The sequence below is a fragment of the Oncorhynchus tshawytscha genome, linkage group LG08, assembly GCF_018296145.1.
Source record: "Oncorhynchus tshawytscha isolate Ot180627B linkage group LG08, Otsh_v2.0, whole genome shotgun sequence".
NCBI lineage: Eukaryota > Metazoa > Chordata > Actinopteri > Salmoniformes > Salmonidae > Oncorhynchus > Oncorhynchus tshawytscha.
Genome location: NC_056436.1, coordinates 64,609,395 through 64,622,680, shown reverse-complemented (window position 1 = coordinate 64,622,680; position 13,286 = coordinate 64,609,395). Strand labels below are relative to the sequence as shown.

General features: G+C 48.0%; 1 protein-coding gene across 2 annotated transcripts in view; it reads left to right on the top strand.

The window, feature by feature from the left end:
• The window catches only part of LOC112255655 (serine/threonine-protein phosphatase 2A 55 kDa regulatory subunit B gamma isoform), a 45,248-nt gene that overhangs the window by 9,042 nt on the left and 22,920 nt on the right, over positions 1–13,286 (top strand). For both annotated transcript variants that reach the window (XM_042325816.1, XM_042325815.1), the window contains 3 exons: positions 9,506–9,603; positions 9,774–9,939; positions 10,144–10,256. In XM_042325816.1, the coding sequence (XP_042181750.1) occupies positions 9,506–9,603; positions 9,774–9,939; positions 10,144–10,256 (377 nt within the window). The remainder of the gene's footprint in view (positions 1–9,505; positions 9,604–9,773; positions 9,940–10,143; positions 10,257–13,286) is intronic.

The following is a 13,286-nucleotide window of genomic DNA, read 5'->3' as shown; positions in this document are numbered from 1 at the left end:
GTGTGTGTGTGTGTGTGTGTGTGTGTGCGGCTCTGTGCTCTTTCTCTCTCTGACTGTCTGTCTCTGTGTGCATCTGTCTGTCTGTGTGAATATCTGGCTCTGTGATTGTTTGTGTGTGTGTGCGACTGTGTCTGTCTCTGTGTGCATCTGGCTCTGTGAGTGTCTCTTTCTCTGTGTTTGTGTGTGTGTGTGTGTCTGTCTCTGTGTGCATCTGGCTCTGTGAGTGTCTCTTTCTCTCTCTGTGTGTGTGTGTGTGTGTCTGTCTCTGTGTGCATCTGGCGACTGTGTCTGGCTCTGTGTACATCTGGCTCTGTGAGTGTCTCTTTCTCTCTCTGTGTTTGTGTGTGTGTGCGACTGTGTCTGTCTCTGTGTGCATCTGGCTCTGTGAGTGTCTCTTTCTCTCCCTGTGTTTGTGTGTGTGCGACTGTGTCTGTCTCTGTGTGCATCTGGCTCTGTGAGTGTCTCTTTCTCTCTCTGTGTTTGTGTGTGTGTGTGTGTGTGTGTGGCGCCATCGCATTCCTGAAATAGACTTTGACCAGACCAACTCCAGTCTCACAGGGGACGTGTCCTACTTAAGTCTGGGAAACACACTCATTGTCACTGGAGTCAGTGCTGTAGGACAGAGGACTATCTCTAGTGTCAGTGCTGTAGGACAGAGGACTATCTCTAGAGTCAGTGCTGTAGGATAGAGGACTATCTCTAGTATCAGTGCTGTAGGACAGAGGACTATCTCTAGTGTCAGTGCTGTAGGACAGAGGACTATCTCTAGTGTCAGTGCTGTAAGACAGAGGACTATCTCTAGGATAAGTGTTGTAAGACAGAGGACTATCTCTATTATCAGTGCTGTAAGACAGAGGACTATCTCTATTGTCAGTGCTGTAGGACAGAGGACTATCTCTAGTATCAGTGCTGTAAGACAGAGGACTATCTCTAGTATCAGTGTTGTAGGACAGAGGACTATCTCTAGTATCAGTGCTGTAAGACAGAGGACTATCTCTAGTATCAGTGCTGTAAGACAGAGGACTATCTCTAGTATCAGTGTTGTAGGACAGAGGACTATCTCTAGTATCAGTGCTGTAAGACAGAGGACTATCTCTAGTATCAGTGCTGTAAGACAGAGGACTATCTCTAGTATCAGTGTTGTAGGACAGAGGACTATCTCTAGTATCAGTGCTGTAAGACAGAGGACTATCTCTAGTATCAGTGTTGTAGGACAGAGGACTATCTCTAGTATCAGTGTTGTAGGACAGAGGACTATCTCTAGTATCAGTGTTGTAGGACAGAGGACTATCTCTAGTATCAGTGCTGTAAGACAGAGGACTATCTCTAGTATCAGTGTTGTAGGACAGAGGACTATCTATAGTATCAGTGTTGTAGGACAGAGGACTATCTCTAGTATCAGTGTTGTAGGACAGAGGACTATCTATAGTATCAGTGTTGTAGGACAGAGGACTATCTCTATTGTCGCACACACATATACATCCATACTTCATGTGGATAGTGTATAAATGGATATTTTATCATATGGATTCAGCATAGATACGGTATAGATTTAATGTATAGGGGTTATATATACGGTATACATCATCCATACTTCATGTGGATAGTGTATAAATGGATATTTTATCATATCAGAGCAGTGTTCACATATAGTATGACTCACATATCAGAGCAGTCACATCACTCACTCACTCACTCACTCACTCACTCACTCACTCACTCACTCACTCACTCACTCACTCACTCACTCACTCACTCACTCACTCACTCACTCACTCACTCACTCACTCACTCACTCACATAGATTGTTTAAGCATTTTGTTCCCAGTAGTTTAGCTCCATTGTTGTGTGTTCTGGAGTATTGGGATCACCCTGCCGTGTCACGCCCAGATCACTTATCTGCTGTCCTCCCTGAAAACCTTCTGACACACACCCAACATGGGGAATGGGTCAATTTTCCCTGTTTTCTGTCCTTTTTTTTTTAGGAGGGTAATTGAGTGTGTGCATAGACACATGTACACACACGGCCCAACCCCGACATACCCACCCACACACACACGTCCCCTGTTAGGTGTTAATTTGTCCATGCTGTTCAGAGAGTGATATTGGCAGCAATGTTTACCCAGACCAGAGATGGCTCTAATTGGAACAGTAGGACGCCCCCACCCTCCTTATCAGCCCACAAGCAGTTTGTGTGTGTGTGTGTTTTACTGTATGTGTTGGTGTGTGAATAGTCTCATGATTTGGTTCTGGGTGACAAGATAAGTGTGGGATGGACAGACTTGCCTGTGTGTGTGTGTTTTTTTGTGTGTTTTTTTTGTGAAGGACGTGTGTGTGTGGTGTGTGTGTGTACGTACATGTATGTGTGTGTATGTGGACAACGTGTACGTGCATGCCTGATGCCTGTGTATATGTGCTCAGACTGGTTCTCTGTAGTTAGGTAGTGGGTCATTCAGACTGGTTCTCTGTAGTTAGGTAGTGGGTCATTCAGACTGGTTCTCTGTAGTTAGGTAGTTAGCCGGTCAGACTGGTTCTCTGTAGTCAGATAATGAGCCGGTCAGACTGCTTCTCTGTAGTTAGGTAGTGAGCCGGTCAGACTGGTTCTCTGTAGTCAGATAATGAGCCGGTGAGACTGGTTCTCTGTAGTTAGGTAGTGAGTCATTCAGACTGGTTCTCTGTAGTTAGGTAGTGAGTCATTCAGACTGGTTCTCTGTAGTTAGGTAGTTAGCCGGTCAGACTGGTTCTCTGTAGTCAGATAATGAGCCGGTCAGACTGGTTCCCTGTAGTTAGGTAATGAGCCGATCAGACTGGTTCTCTGTAGTTAGGTAGTGAGCCGGTCAGACTGGTTCTCTGTAGTTAGGTAGTGAGCCGGTCAGACTGGTTCTCTGTAGTTAGATAATGAGCCGGTCAGACTGGTTCTCTGTAGTTAGGTAGTGAGCCGGTCAGACTGGTGCTCTGTAGTTAGGTAGTGAGCCGGTCAGACTGGTTCTCTGTGGTTAGGTAGTGAGCCGGTCAGACTGGTTCTCTGTAGTTAGATAATGAGCCGGTCAGACTGGTTCTCTGTAGTTAGATAATGAGCCGGTCAGACTGGTTCTCTGTAGTTAGGTAGTGAGCCGGTCAGACTGGTTCTCTGTGGTTAGTTAATGAGCCGGTCAGACTGGTTCTCTGTAGGTAGACAATGAGCCGGTCAGACTGGTTCCCTGTAGTTAGGTAGTGAGCCAGTCAGACTGGTTCTCTGTGGTTAGGTAGTGAGCCGGTCAGACTGGTTCTCTGTGGTTAGGTAGTGAGCCGGTCAGACTGGTTCCCTGTAGTTAGGTAGTGAGCCAGTCAGACTGGTTCTCTGTGGTGAGGTAGTGAGCCGGTCAGACTGGTTCTCTGTCGTTAGGTAGTGAGCTGGTCAGCCAGACCAGTATAGCTATCTCTGGTCAGTCCTGATGGTACTGTAATGGGAGACCAGGCCTGCTATGACACTAGGACACATCCACTCTGCTTCCCACTGCACCATAGAGATGGTATATGGACTCTGCATGGGGAGGCTATCGCTGTACGGACCAATAGTGCTGCTACAGTACAGTAGACTTCCACAGGGTTGTTGATGTGTGTCCCAGTACTGAGAGGAGAGAATGTGCTCCATATTTCATTTCGCTACTGTATGTATGTCTTGTCTCTGGTGACGCTGAGCTTTGTGTGTGTGTGTGTGTCTTGATGTGTGAGCTCTGAAATGTATGGGAGTGTATGTACTGTGAGGATTGTGTGTTTAGCGTGTGTCCGTGGCGGCAGAAGCAGTGCTGTACTGAACGACTAGTTGAAAAACGCGGAGGGGTTGGGTTGTGGTTTGGGGAACGCTGTCAGCATGGTCACTGTCCTTTTAAATACGCCACTCATTGCTTCAAGCCACACCCACCAATTGGGAGGAAACATACAGTGCCTTGCAAAAGTAGGGGGGTGAATAGTTATGCACACTCAAGTTTTCTGTTTTTTGTCTTATTTCTTGTTTGTTTCGCAAAAAAAAATATTTTGCATCTTCAAAGTAGTAGACATGTTGTGTAAATCAAATGATACAAACCCCCCAAAAATCTATTTTAATTCCAGGTTGTAAGGCAACAAAATAGGAAAAATGCCAAGGGGGTGAATACTTTCGCAAGCCACTGTACTGTTCAAGAACGTACAATAACGTTTTGGGGAACGTTTCAGGACAAACCGTTCTGTAACGTAGCAAACGTTCAAACCAACTGAACACACCTCAGGTTTAATTTGGGATGTTTGTGGGCGAGGCAAGGCAGGCCCATTATTTACCCCAGATTGATGATTTCTTCTTCTGCTGCTACTGCCTGCCCCACCAACCAGACTGCTACTGCCTGCCCCACCAACCAGACTGCTGCTGCCTGCCCCACCAACCAGACTGCTACTGCCTGCCCCACCAACCAGACTGCTACTGCCTGCCCCACCAACCAGACTGCTGCTGCCTGCCCCACCAACCAGACTGCTACTGCCTGCCCCACCAACCAGACTGCTACTGCCTGCCTCACCAACCAGACTGCTACTGCCTGCCCCACCAACCAGACTGCTGCTGCCTGCCTCACCAATCAGACTGCTGCTGCCTGCCCCACCAACCAGACTGCTGCTGCCTGCCTCACCAATCAGACTCATGCTGCCTGCCTCACCAACCAGACTGCTGCTGCCTGCCCCACCAACCAGACTGCTGCTGCCTGCCCCACCAACCAGACTGCTGCTGCCTGCCTCACCAATCAGACTGCTGCTGCCTGCCTCACCAATCAGACTGCTGCTGCCTGCCCCACCAACCAGACTGCTGCTGCCTGCCTTACCAACCAGACTGCTGCTGCCTGCCTCACCAATCAGACTGCTGATGCCTGCCCCACCAACCAGACTGCTGCTGCCTGCCTCACCAATCAGACTGCTACTGCCTGCCCCACCAACCAGACTGCTGCTGCCTGCCTCACCAATCAGACTGCTGCTGCCTGCCTTACCAACCAGACTGCTGCTGCCTGCCTCACCAATCAGACTGCTGCTGCCTGCCTCACCAACCAGACTGCTGCTGCCTGCCTCACCAATCAGACTGCTGCTGCCTGCTCCACCAACCAGACTGCTACTGCCTGCCTAACCAATCAGACTGCTACTGCCTGCCCCACCAACCAGACTGCTGCTGCCTGCCTCACCAACCAGACTGCTGCTGCCTGCCTCACCAATCAGACTGCTGCTGCCTGCCCCACCAACCAGACTACTACTGCCTGCCTAACCAACCAGACTGCTACTGATAGGGCCAGACCACTTCAATGTGTTGCCATGGCAACCCCTGCACAGAAATACCCTGCCCAGTCCCCTCTTAGAGATAGAGAGACTCAGCACAACTCATTGTCTCCCTCCTCCCATCATTCACTACTTAAGGCCAGATCACAGCAGGGTTCAAAGGCTGGGACTAACCTGCCACTCCACATCTCCACTTCTTCCTGTTATCATTATCAATACCATGGTTTATTCACACTTTACTAATGGTTACTAACCTATTTGGTAATGGTTTAATCACAGTTTATAAGCAGACCTCCTAATAACATTGAACAGCCCCCGTGATATGCAACTTATCAGGGAAGTTAGGAACAAATATACAGTGGCAGTTAGGAATGCTAAGGCTAGCTTTTTCAAGCAGAAATTTGCATCCTGTAGCACAAACTCAAAAAAGTTCTGGGACATTGTAAAGTCCATGGAGAATAATCGCACCTCCTCCCAGCTGCCCACTGCACTGAGGCTAGGAAACACTGTCACCAGCGATAAATCCACTATAATTGAGAATTTCAATAAGCATTTTTCTATGGTTGGCCATGCTTTCCACCTGGCTACCCCTACCCCGGTCAACTGCCTGGCACCCTCCACAGCAACCCACCAAAGCCCTCACCATTTCTCCTTCACCAAAATCCAGATAGCTGATGTTCTGAAAGAGCTGCAAAATCTGGACCCCCACAAATCAGCCGGGCTAGACAATCTGGACCCTCTCTTTCTAAAATGATCTGCCGAGATTGTTGCAACCCCCATTACTAGCCTGTTCAACCTCTCTTTCTTATCGTCTGAGATTCCCATAGATTGAAAGGCTGTCGCGGTCATCCCCCTCTTCAAAGGGGGAGACACTCTAGACCCAAACTGCTACAGACCTATAACTATACTACCCTGCCTTTCTAAGGTCTTCAAAAGCCAAGTTAACAAACAGATTACCGACCATTTCGAATCCCACTGTACCTTCTCCGCTATGCAATCTGGTTTCAGAGCTGGTCATGGGTGCACCTCAGCCACGCTCAAGGTTATAACCGCCATTGATAAGAGACATTACTGTGCAGCCGTATTCATCGACCTGGCTAAGGCTTTCGACTCTGTCAATCACAACATTCTTATTGGCAGACTTAACAGCCTTGGTTTCTCAAATGATTGCCTCGCCTGGTTTACCAACTACTTCTCTGATAGAGTTCAGTGTGTCAAATCAGAGAGCCTGTTGTCCAGACCTCTGGTAGTCTCTATGGGGGTGACACAGGGTTCAATTCTCAGGCAGACTCTTTTCTCTGTACACATCAATGATGTCGCTCTTGCTGCTGGTGATTCTTTGATCCACCTCTACACAGACAACACCATTCTGTATACCTCTGGCCCTTCTTTGGAAACTGTTTTAACTAACCTCCAGACGAGCTTCAATGCCATACAACTCTCCTTCCATGGCATCCAACTGCTCTTAAATGCAAGTAAAACTAAATGCATGCTTTTCAACCGATCGCTGCCCACACCTGCCCAGCATCACTACTCTGGACGGTTCTGACTTAGAATATGTGAACAACTACAAATACCTAGGTGTCTGGTTAGACTGTAAACTCTCCTTCCAGACTCACATTAAACATCTCCAATACAAAATTAAATCTAGAATCGGCTTCCTATTTCGCAACAAAGCATCCTTCACTCATGCTGCCAAACATACCCTCGGAAAACTGACCATCCTACAGATCCTCGACTTTGGCGATGTCATTTACAAAATAGCCTCCAACACTCTACTCAACAAATTGGATGCAGTCTATCACACTGCCATCCGTTTTGTCACCAAAGCCCCATATACTACCCACCATTGCGACCTGTACGCTCTCGTTGGCTGGCCCTCGCTTCATACTCGTCGCCAAAAACACTGGCTCCAGGTCATCTACAAGCGTCTGCTAGGTAAAGCCTTATCCCAGCTCACTGGTCACCATAGCAGTATCCACCCGTAGCACACGCTCCAGCAGGTATATCTCACTGGTCACCCCCAAAGCTAATTCTTCCTTTGGCCGCCTCTCCTTCCAGTTCTCTGCTGCCAATGACTGGAATGAACTGCAAAAATCACTAAAGCTGGAGACTCTTACCTCCCTCACTAGCTTTAAGCACCAGCTGTCAGAGCAGCTCACAGATCACTGCACCTGTACATAGCCCATCTGTAAATAGCCCATCCTATCTACCTCATCCCCATACTGTATTTATTTATTTATCTAGCTCCTTTTCACCCCAGTATCTCTACTTGCACAGTCATTTTCTGCACATTCTACCATTCCAGTGTTTAATTGCTATATTGTAATTACTTGGCCACCATGGCCTATTTATTGCCTTACCTCATTTGCACATGCTGTATATATACTTTTTCTACTGTATTATTGATTGTATGTTTGTTTATTCCATGTGTAACACTGTGTTGTTGTATGTGTCGAACTGCTTTGCTTTATCTTGGCCAGGTAGCAGTTGCAAACTAGCCTACCTGGTTAAATTCATGTGAAATAAAAAAAATCTAATCAAATAGAAATGTTACCTATTATCAATAGAGCCATTGGTTATGTGAGACAGCATCCATTCTAACACATTGAATCATGGAGGCAATCCATTGACTATGATTACCACTTTAATGTAATGTAATATTTAATCAGTCAGCAGTAAGTAGGAGATGCTATCTGACAGGGTGGTCCCTGGCTGCTAAAACAGGCCTCCTCCTTAGACTGGCCTGTAGTGTCTCAGACATGTGGGGAGATGATTGGAGGGTTAGGAGAGTTCAAAGAGCAATATTTACCATTCAGTCACCACTTTTCACTACTCAGTCTGTAGCTGTGGTGTGTTTTAGGTACATGTCTGGTTTGAGGGGGCGGGGGTTATGTGTTCATTTTTATTCATTTGTTTACTTACTGTATTGTTGGGTGATGCTGCTTACAGTACCAGCTGATAATGAATAGTTAATTATGGTGCATGTTGATCTGTGTTCTGTTTGCTAATAGCTATTCTCTCTCTCCCATCTCACCTCTCCCTCTCTCTCTCTCTCTCTCCCCCATCTCACCCCATCTCTCTCCCTCCAATCTTACCCCATCTCTCTCTCTCTCCTATCTCACCCCATCCCTCGCGCGCCCATCTCACCCCATCTCTCTCTCTCTCTCTCTCTCTCTCTCTCATCTCACCCCACCTCTCTCTCTCTCTCCCATCTCACCCCACCTCTATCTCACCCCATCTCTCTCTCTCTCATCTCACCCCATCCCTCTCGCTCCCGTCTCACCCCATCTCTCCCCTTCTCTCTCCCCATCTCACACCTTCTCTCTCTCTCTCTCTCTCTCTCTCTCTCCCATATCTCTCTCTCTCTCATCTCACCCCATCTCTCTCTCTCTCCATCTCACCCCACTATCTCTCTCCCATCTAACCCCATCTCTCTCTCTCTCTCCCTCTATCTCTCTCTCTCCCATCTCTCTCTCTCTCCCATCTCTCTCTCTCTCTCTCCCATCTCTCTCTCTCTCCCCATTTCACCCCACCTCTATCTCTCTCCCATCTCACACCATCTCTCTCTCTCTCCTCTCTCTCTCTCTCTCTCTCTCTCTCTCCCATCTCACCCATCTCTCTCTCCCATCTCTATCTCTTTCCCATCTCACCCCATCTCTCTCCCATTTCACCCCACCTCTCTCTCTTCCTCCCATCTCACCCCACCTCTCTCTCTCCCATCTCACCCCATCTCTCTCTCTCATCTCACCCCATCTCTCTCTCTCTCTAACCCATCTCTCTCTCTCCCATCTAACCCATCTCTCTCTCCCCATCTCACCCCATCTCTGTCTCTTTCCCATCTCTCTCCCATCTCACCCCACCTCTCTCTCTCTCCCATCTCATCCCATCTCTTTCTCTCCCTCCCCTCTCACCCCACCTCTATCTCTCTCCCATCTAACCCCATCTCTCTCTCTCTCTCTCCCCCATCTCACCCCCCCATCTCTCTCTCTCTCTCTCTCTCTAACCCATCTCTCCCCATCTCTCTCTCCTATCTAACCCATCTCTCTCTCTCCCATCTCACCCCACCTCTCTCTCTCCCCATCTAATTCCATCTCTCTCTCTCTCTCTTCCATCTCACCCCACCTCTCTCTCTGTCCCATCTCCCCCATCTCTCTCTCTCTCCCCCATTTCACCCCACCTCTCTCCCATTTCACCCCATCTCTCTCTCTCTCTCTCTCTCCCCCATCTCCCCCAGCTGATATCATCTCCACTGTTGAGTTCAACCACACTGGAGAGCTCCTGGCCACAGGGGACAAGGGGGGACGTGTGGTCATCTTCCAGAGGGAACCTGAGGTACATGCACACACACCAACCACAGACCTGGCACTGTGTTTGTTCATTACATAGATGTTCAGGTTTAGGGTCAATTTCACATGATTACTTACAAACCTGTCTTCTCTGGCTCTCATTCATTCATATGTGTGCATATATATATATATATATATACATATACACACACACAGGGTAAGACAGAGCCATTCTCCCAGGGGGAGTATAATGTCTACAACACCTTCCAGAGTCATGAGCCGGAGTTTGACTACCTGAAGAGTCTGGAGATAGAGGAGAAGATCAACAAGATACGATGGCTGCCACAGCAGAACGCCGCCCACTTCCTCCTCTCCACCAATGGTGAGGGATTGCTGCCTTTTCACCAGGGAGTTATTCAAATGTTTTTACATGATATTACCATGTTATTGTTACCCTATCATCAACACTTGTCCTGCCTGTCTGTCAGTTAAGACAGTTTGAGACATTTGATTTGGGAATGATCCTGTCTGTGTAATAAGACTGTTTGAGGTGGAGGATTGGAGAATTGTGCCGTCTGTCTATCAGATAAGACCGTTAAGCTGTGGAAGGTGAGTGAGCGGGACAAGAGGCCTGAAGGCTACAACCTGAAGGATGAGGAGGGCAGGATGAAGAACCTCTCCACTGTCACCTCACTACAGGTACACACCACCTCTTCCTCAGCCTTCTTTCTCCTCCTCCTCCTATTGTATCTATCCATCTCTCCTTAAATGCATCATGTCACTCTGGACTTTTGTCTGTCTGTCTGTCTGTCTGTCAAATCAAATCAAATCAAATCAAATTTTATTTGTCACATACACATGGTTAGCAGATGTTAATGCGAGTGTAGCGAAATGCTTGTGCTTCTAGTTCCGACAATGCAGTAATAACGAACAAGTAATCTAACTAACAATTCCAAAAAAACTACTGTCTTATACACAGTGTAAGGGGATAAAGAATATGTACATAAGGATATATGAATGAGTGATGGTACAGAGCAGCATAGGCAAGATACAGTAGATGATATCGAGTACAGTATATACATATGAGATGAGTATGTAAACCAAGTGGCATAGTTAAAGTGGCTAGTGATACATGTATTACATAAAGATGCAGTAGATGATATAGAGTACAGTATCAACGTATGCATATGAGATTAATAATGTAGGGTAAGTAACATTATATAAGGTAGCATTGTTTAAAGTGGCTAGTGATATATTTACATCATTTCCCATCGATTCCCATGATTAAAGTGGCTGGAGTAGAGTCAGTGTCATTGACAGTGTGTTGGCAGTAGCCACTCAATGTTAGTGGTGGCTGTTTAACAGTCTGATGGCCTTGAGATAGAAGCTGTTTTTCAGTCTCTCGGTCCCAGCTTTGATGCACCTGTACTGACCTCGCCTTCTGGATGACAGCGGGGTGAACAGGCAGTGGCTCGGGTGGTTGATGTCCTTGATGATCTTTATGGCCTTCCTGTAGCATCGGGTGGTGTAGGTGTCCTGGAGGGCAGGTAGTTTGTCCCCGGGTGATGCGTTGTGCAGACCTCACTACCCTCTGGAGAGCCTTACGGTTGAGGGCGGTGCAGTTGCCATACCAGGCGGTGATACAGCCCGCCAGGATGCTCTCGATTGTGCATCTGTAGAAGTTTGTGAGTGCTTTTGGTGACAAGCCGAATTTCTTCAGCCTCCTGAGGTTGAAGAGGCGCTGCTGCGCCTTCCTCACGATGCTGTCTGTGTGAGTGGACCAGTTCAGTTTGTCTGTGATGTGTATGCCGAGGAACTTAAAACTTGCTACCCTCTCCACTACTGTTCCATCGATGTGGATGGGGGGTGTTCCCTCTGCTGTTTCCTGAAGTCCACAATCATCTCCTTAGTTTTGTTGACGTTGAGTGTGAGGTTATTTTCCTGACACCACACTCCGAGGGCCCTCACCTCCTCCCTGTAGGCCGTCTCGTCGTTGTTGGTAATCAAGCCTACCACTGTTGTGTCGTCCGCAAACTTGATGATTGAGTTGGAGGCGTGCATGGCCACGCAGTCGTGGGTGAACAGGGAGTACAGGAGAGGGCTCAGAACGCACCCTTGTGGGGCCCCAGTGTTGAGGATCAGCGGGGAGGAGATGTTGTTGCCTACCCTCACCACCTGGGGGCGGCCCGTCAGGAAGTCCAGTACCCAGTTGCACAGGGCGGGGTCGAGACCCAGGGTCTCGAGCTTGATGACGAGCTTGGAGGGTACTATGGTGTTGAATGCCGAGCTGTAGTCGATGAACAGCATTCTCACATAGGTATTCCTCTTGTCCAGATGGGTTAGGGCAGTGTGCAGTGTGGTTGAGATTGCATCGTCTGTGGACCTATTTGGGCGGTAAGCAAATTGGAGTGGGTCAAGGGTGTCAGGTAGGGTGGAGGTGATATGGTCCTTGACTAGTCTCTCAAAGCACTTCATGATGACGGATGTGAGTGCTACGGGGCGGTAGTCGTTTAGCTCAGTTACCTTAGCTTTCTTGGGAACAGGAACAATGGTGGCCCTCTTGAAGCATGTGGGAACAGCAGACTGGTATAGGGATTGATTGAATATGTCCGTAAACACACCGGCCAGCTGGTCTGCGCATGCTCTGAGGGCGCGGCTGGGGATGCCGTCTGGGCCTGCAGCCTTGCGAGGGTTAACACGTTTAAATGTCTTACTCACTTCGGCTGCAGTGAAGGAGAGACCGCATGTTTTCGTTGCAGGCCGTGTCAGTGGCACTGTATTGTCCTCAAAGCGGGCAAAAAGTTATTTAGTCTGCCTGGGAGCAAGACATCCTGGTCCGTGACTGGGCTGGGTTTCTTCCTGTAGTCCGTGATTGACTGTAGACCCTGCCACATGCCTCTTGTGTCTGAGCCGTTGAATTGAGATTCTACTTTGTCTCTGTACTGGCGCTTAGCTTGTTTGATAGCCTTGCGGAGGGAATAGCTGCACTGTATGTATTCAGTCATGTTACCAGACACCTTGCCCTGATTAAAAGCAGTGGTTCGCGCCTTCAGTTTTACACGAATGCTGCCATCAATCCACGGTTTCTGGTTAGGGAATGTTTTAATCGTTGCTATGGGAACGACATCTTCAACGCACGTTCTAATGAACTCGCACACCGTATCAGCGTATTCGTCAATGTTGTTGTCTGACCGAATACGAAACATCTCCCAGTCCACGTGATGGAAGCAGTCTTGGAGTGTGGAGTCAGCTTGGTCGGACCAGCGTTGGACAGACCTCAGCGTGGGAGCTTCTTGTTTTAGTTTCTGTCTGTAGGCAGGGATCAACAAAATGGAGTCGTGGTCAGCTTTTCCGAAAGGGGGCGGGGCAGGGCCTTATATGCGTCGCGGAAGTTAGAGTAACAATGATCCAGGGTCTTTCCACCCCTGGTTGCGCAATCGATATGCTGATAAAATTTAGGGAGTCTTGTTTTCAGATTAGCCTTGTTAAAATCCCCAGCTACAATGAATGCAGCCTCCGGATAAATCGTTTCCAGATTGCAGAGAGTTAAATAAAGTTCGTTCAGAGCCATCGATGTGTCTGCTTGGGGGGATATATACGGCTGTGATTATAATCGAAGAGAATTCTCTTGGTAGATAATGCGGTCTACATTTGATTGTGAGGAATTCTAAATCAGGTGAACAGAAGGATTTGAGTTCCTGTATGTTTCTTTCATCACACCATGTCACG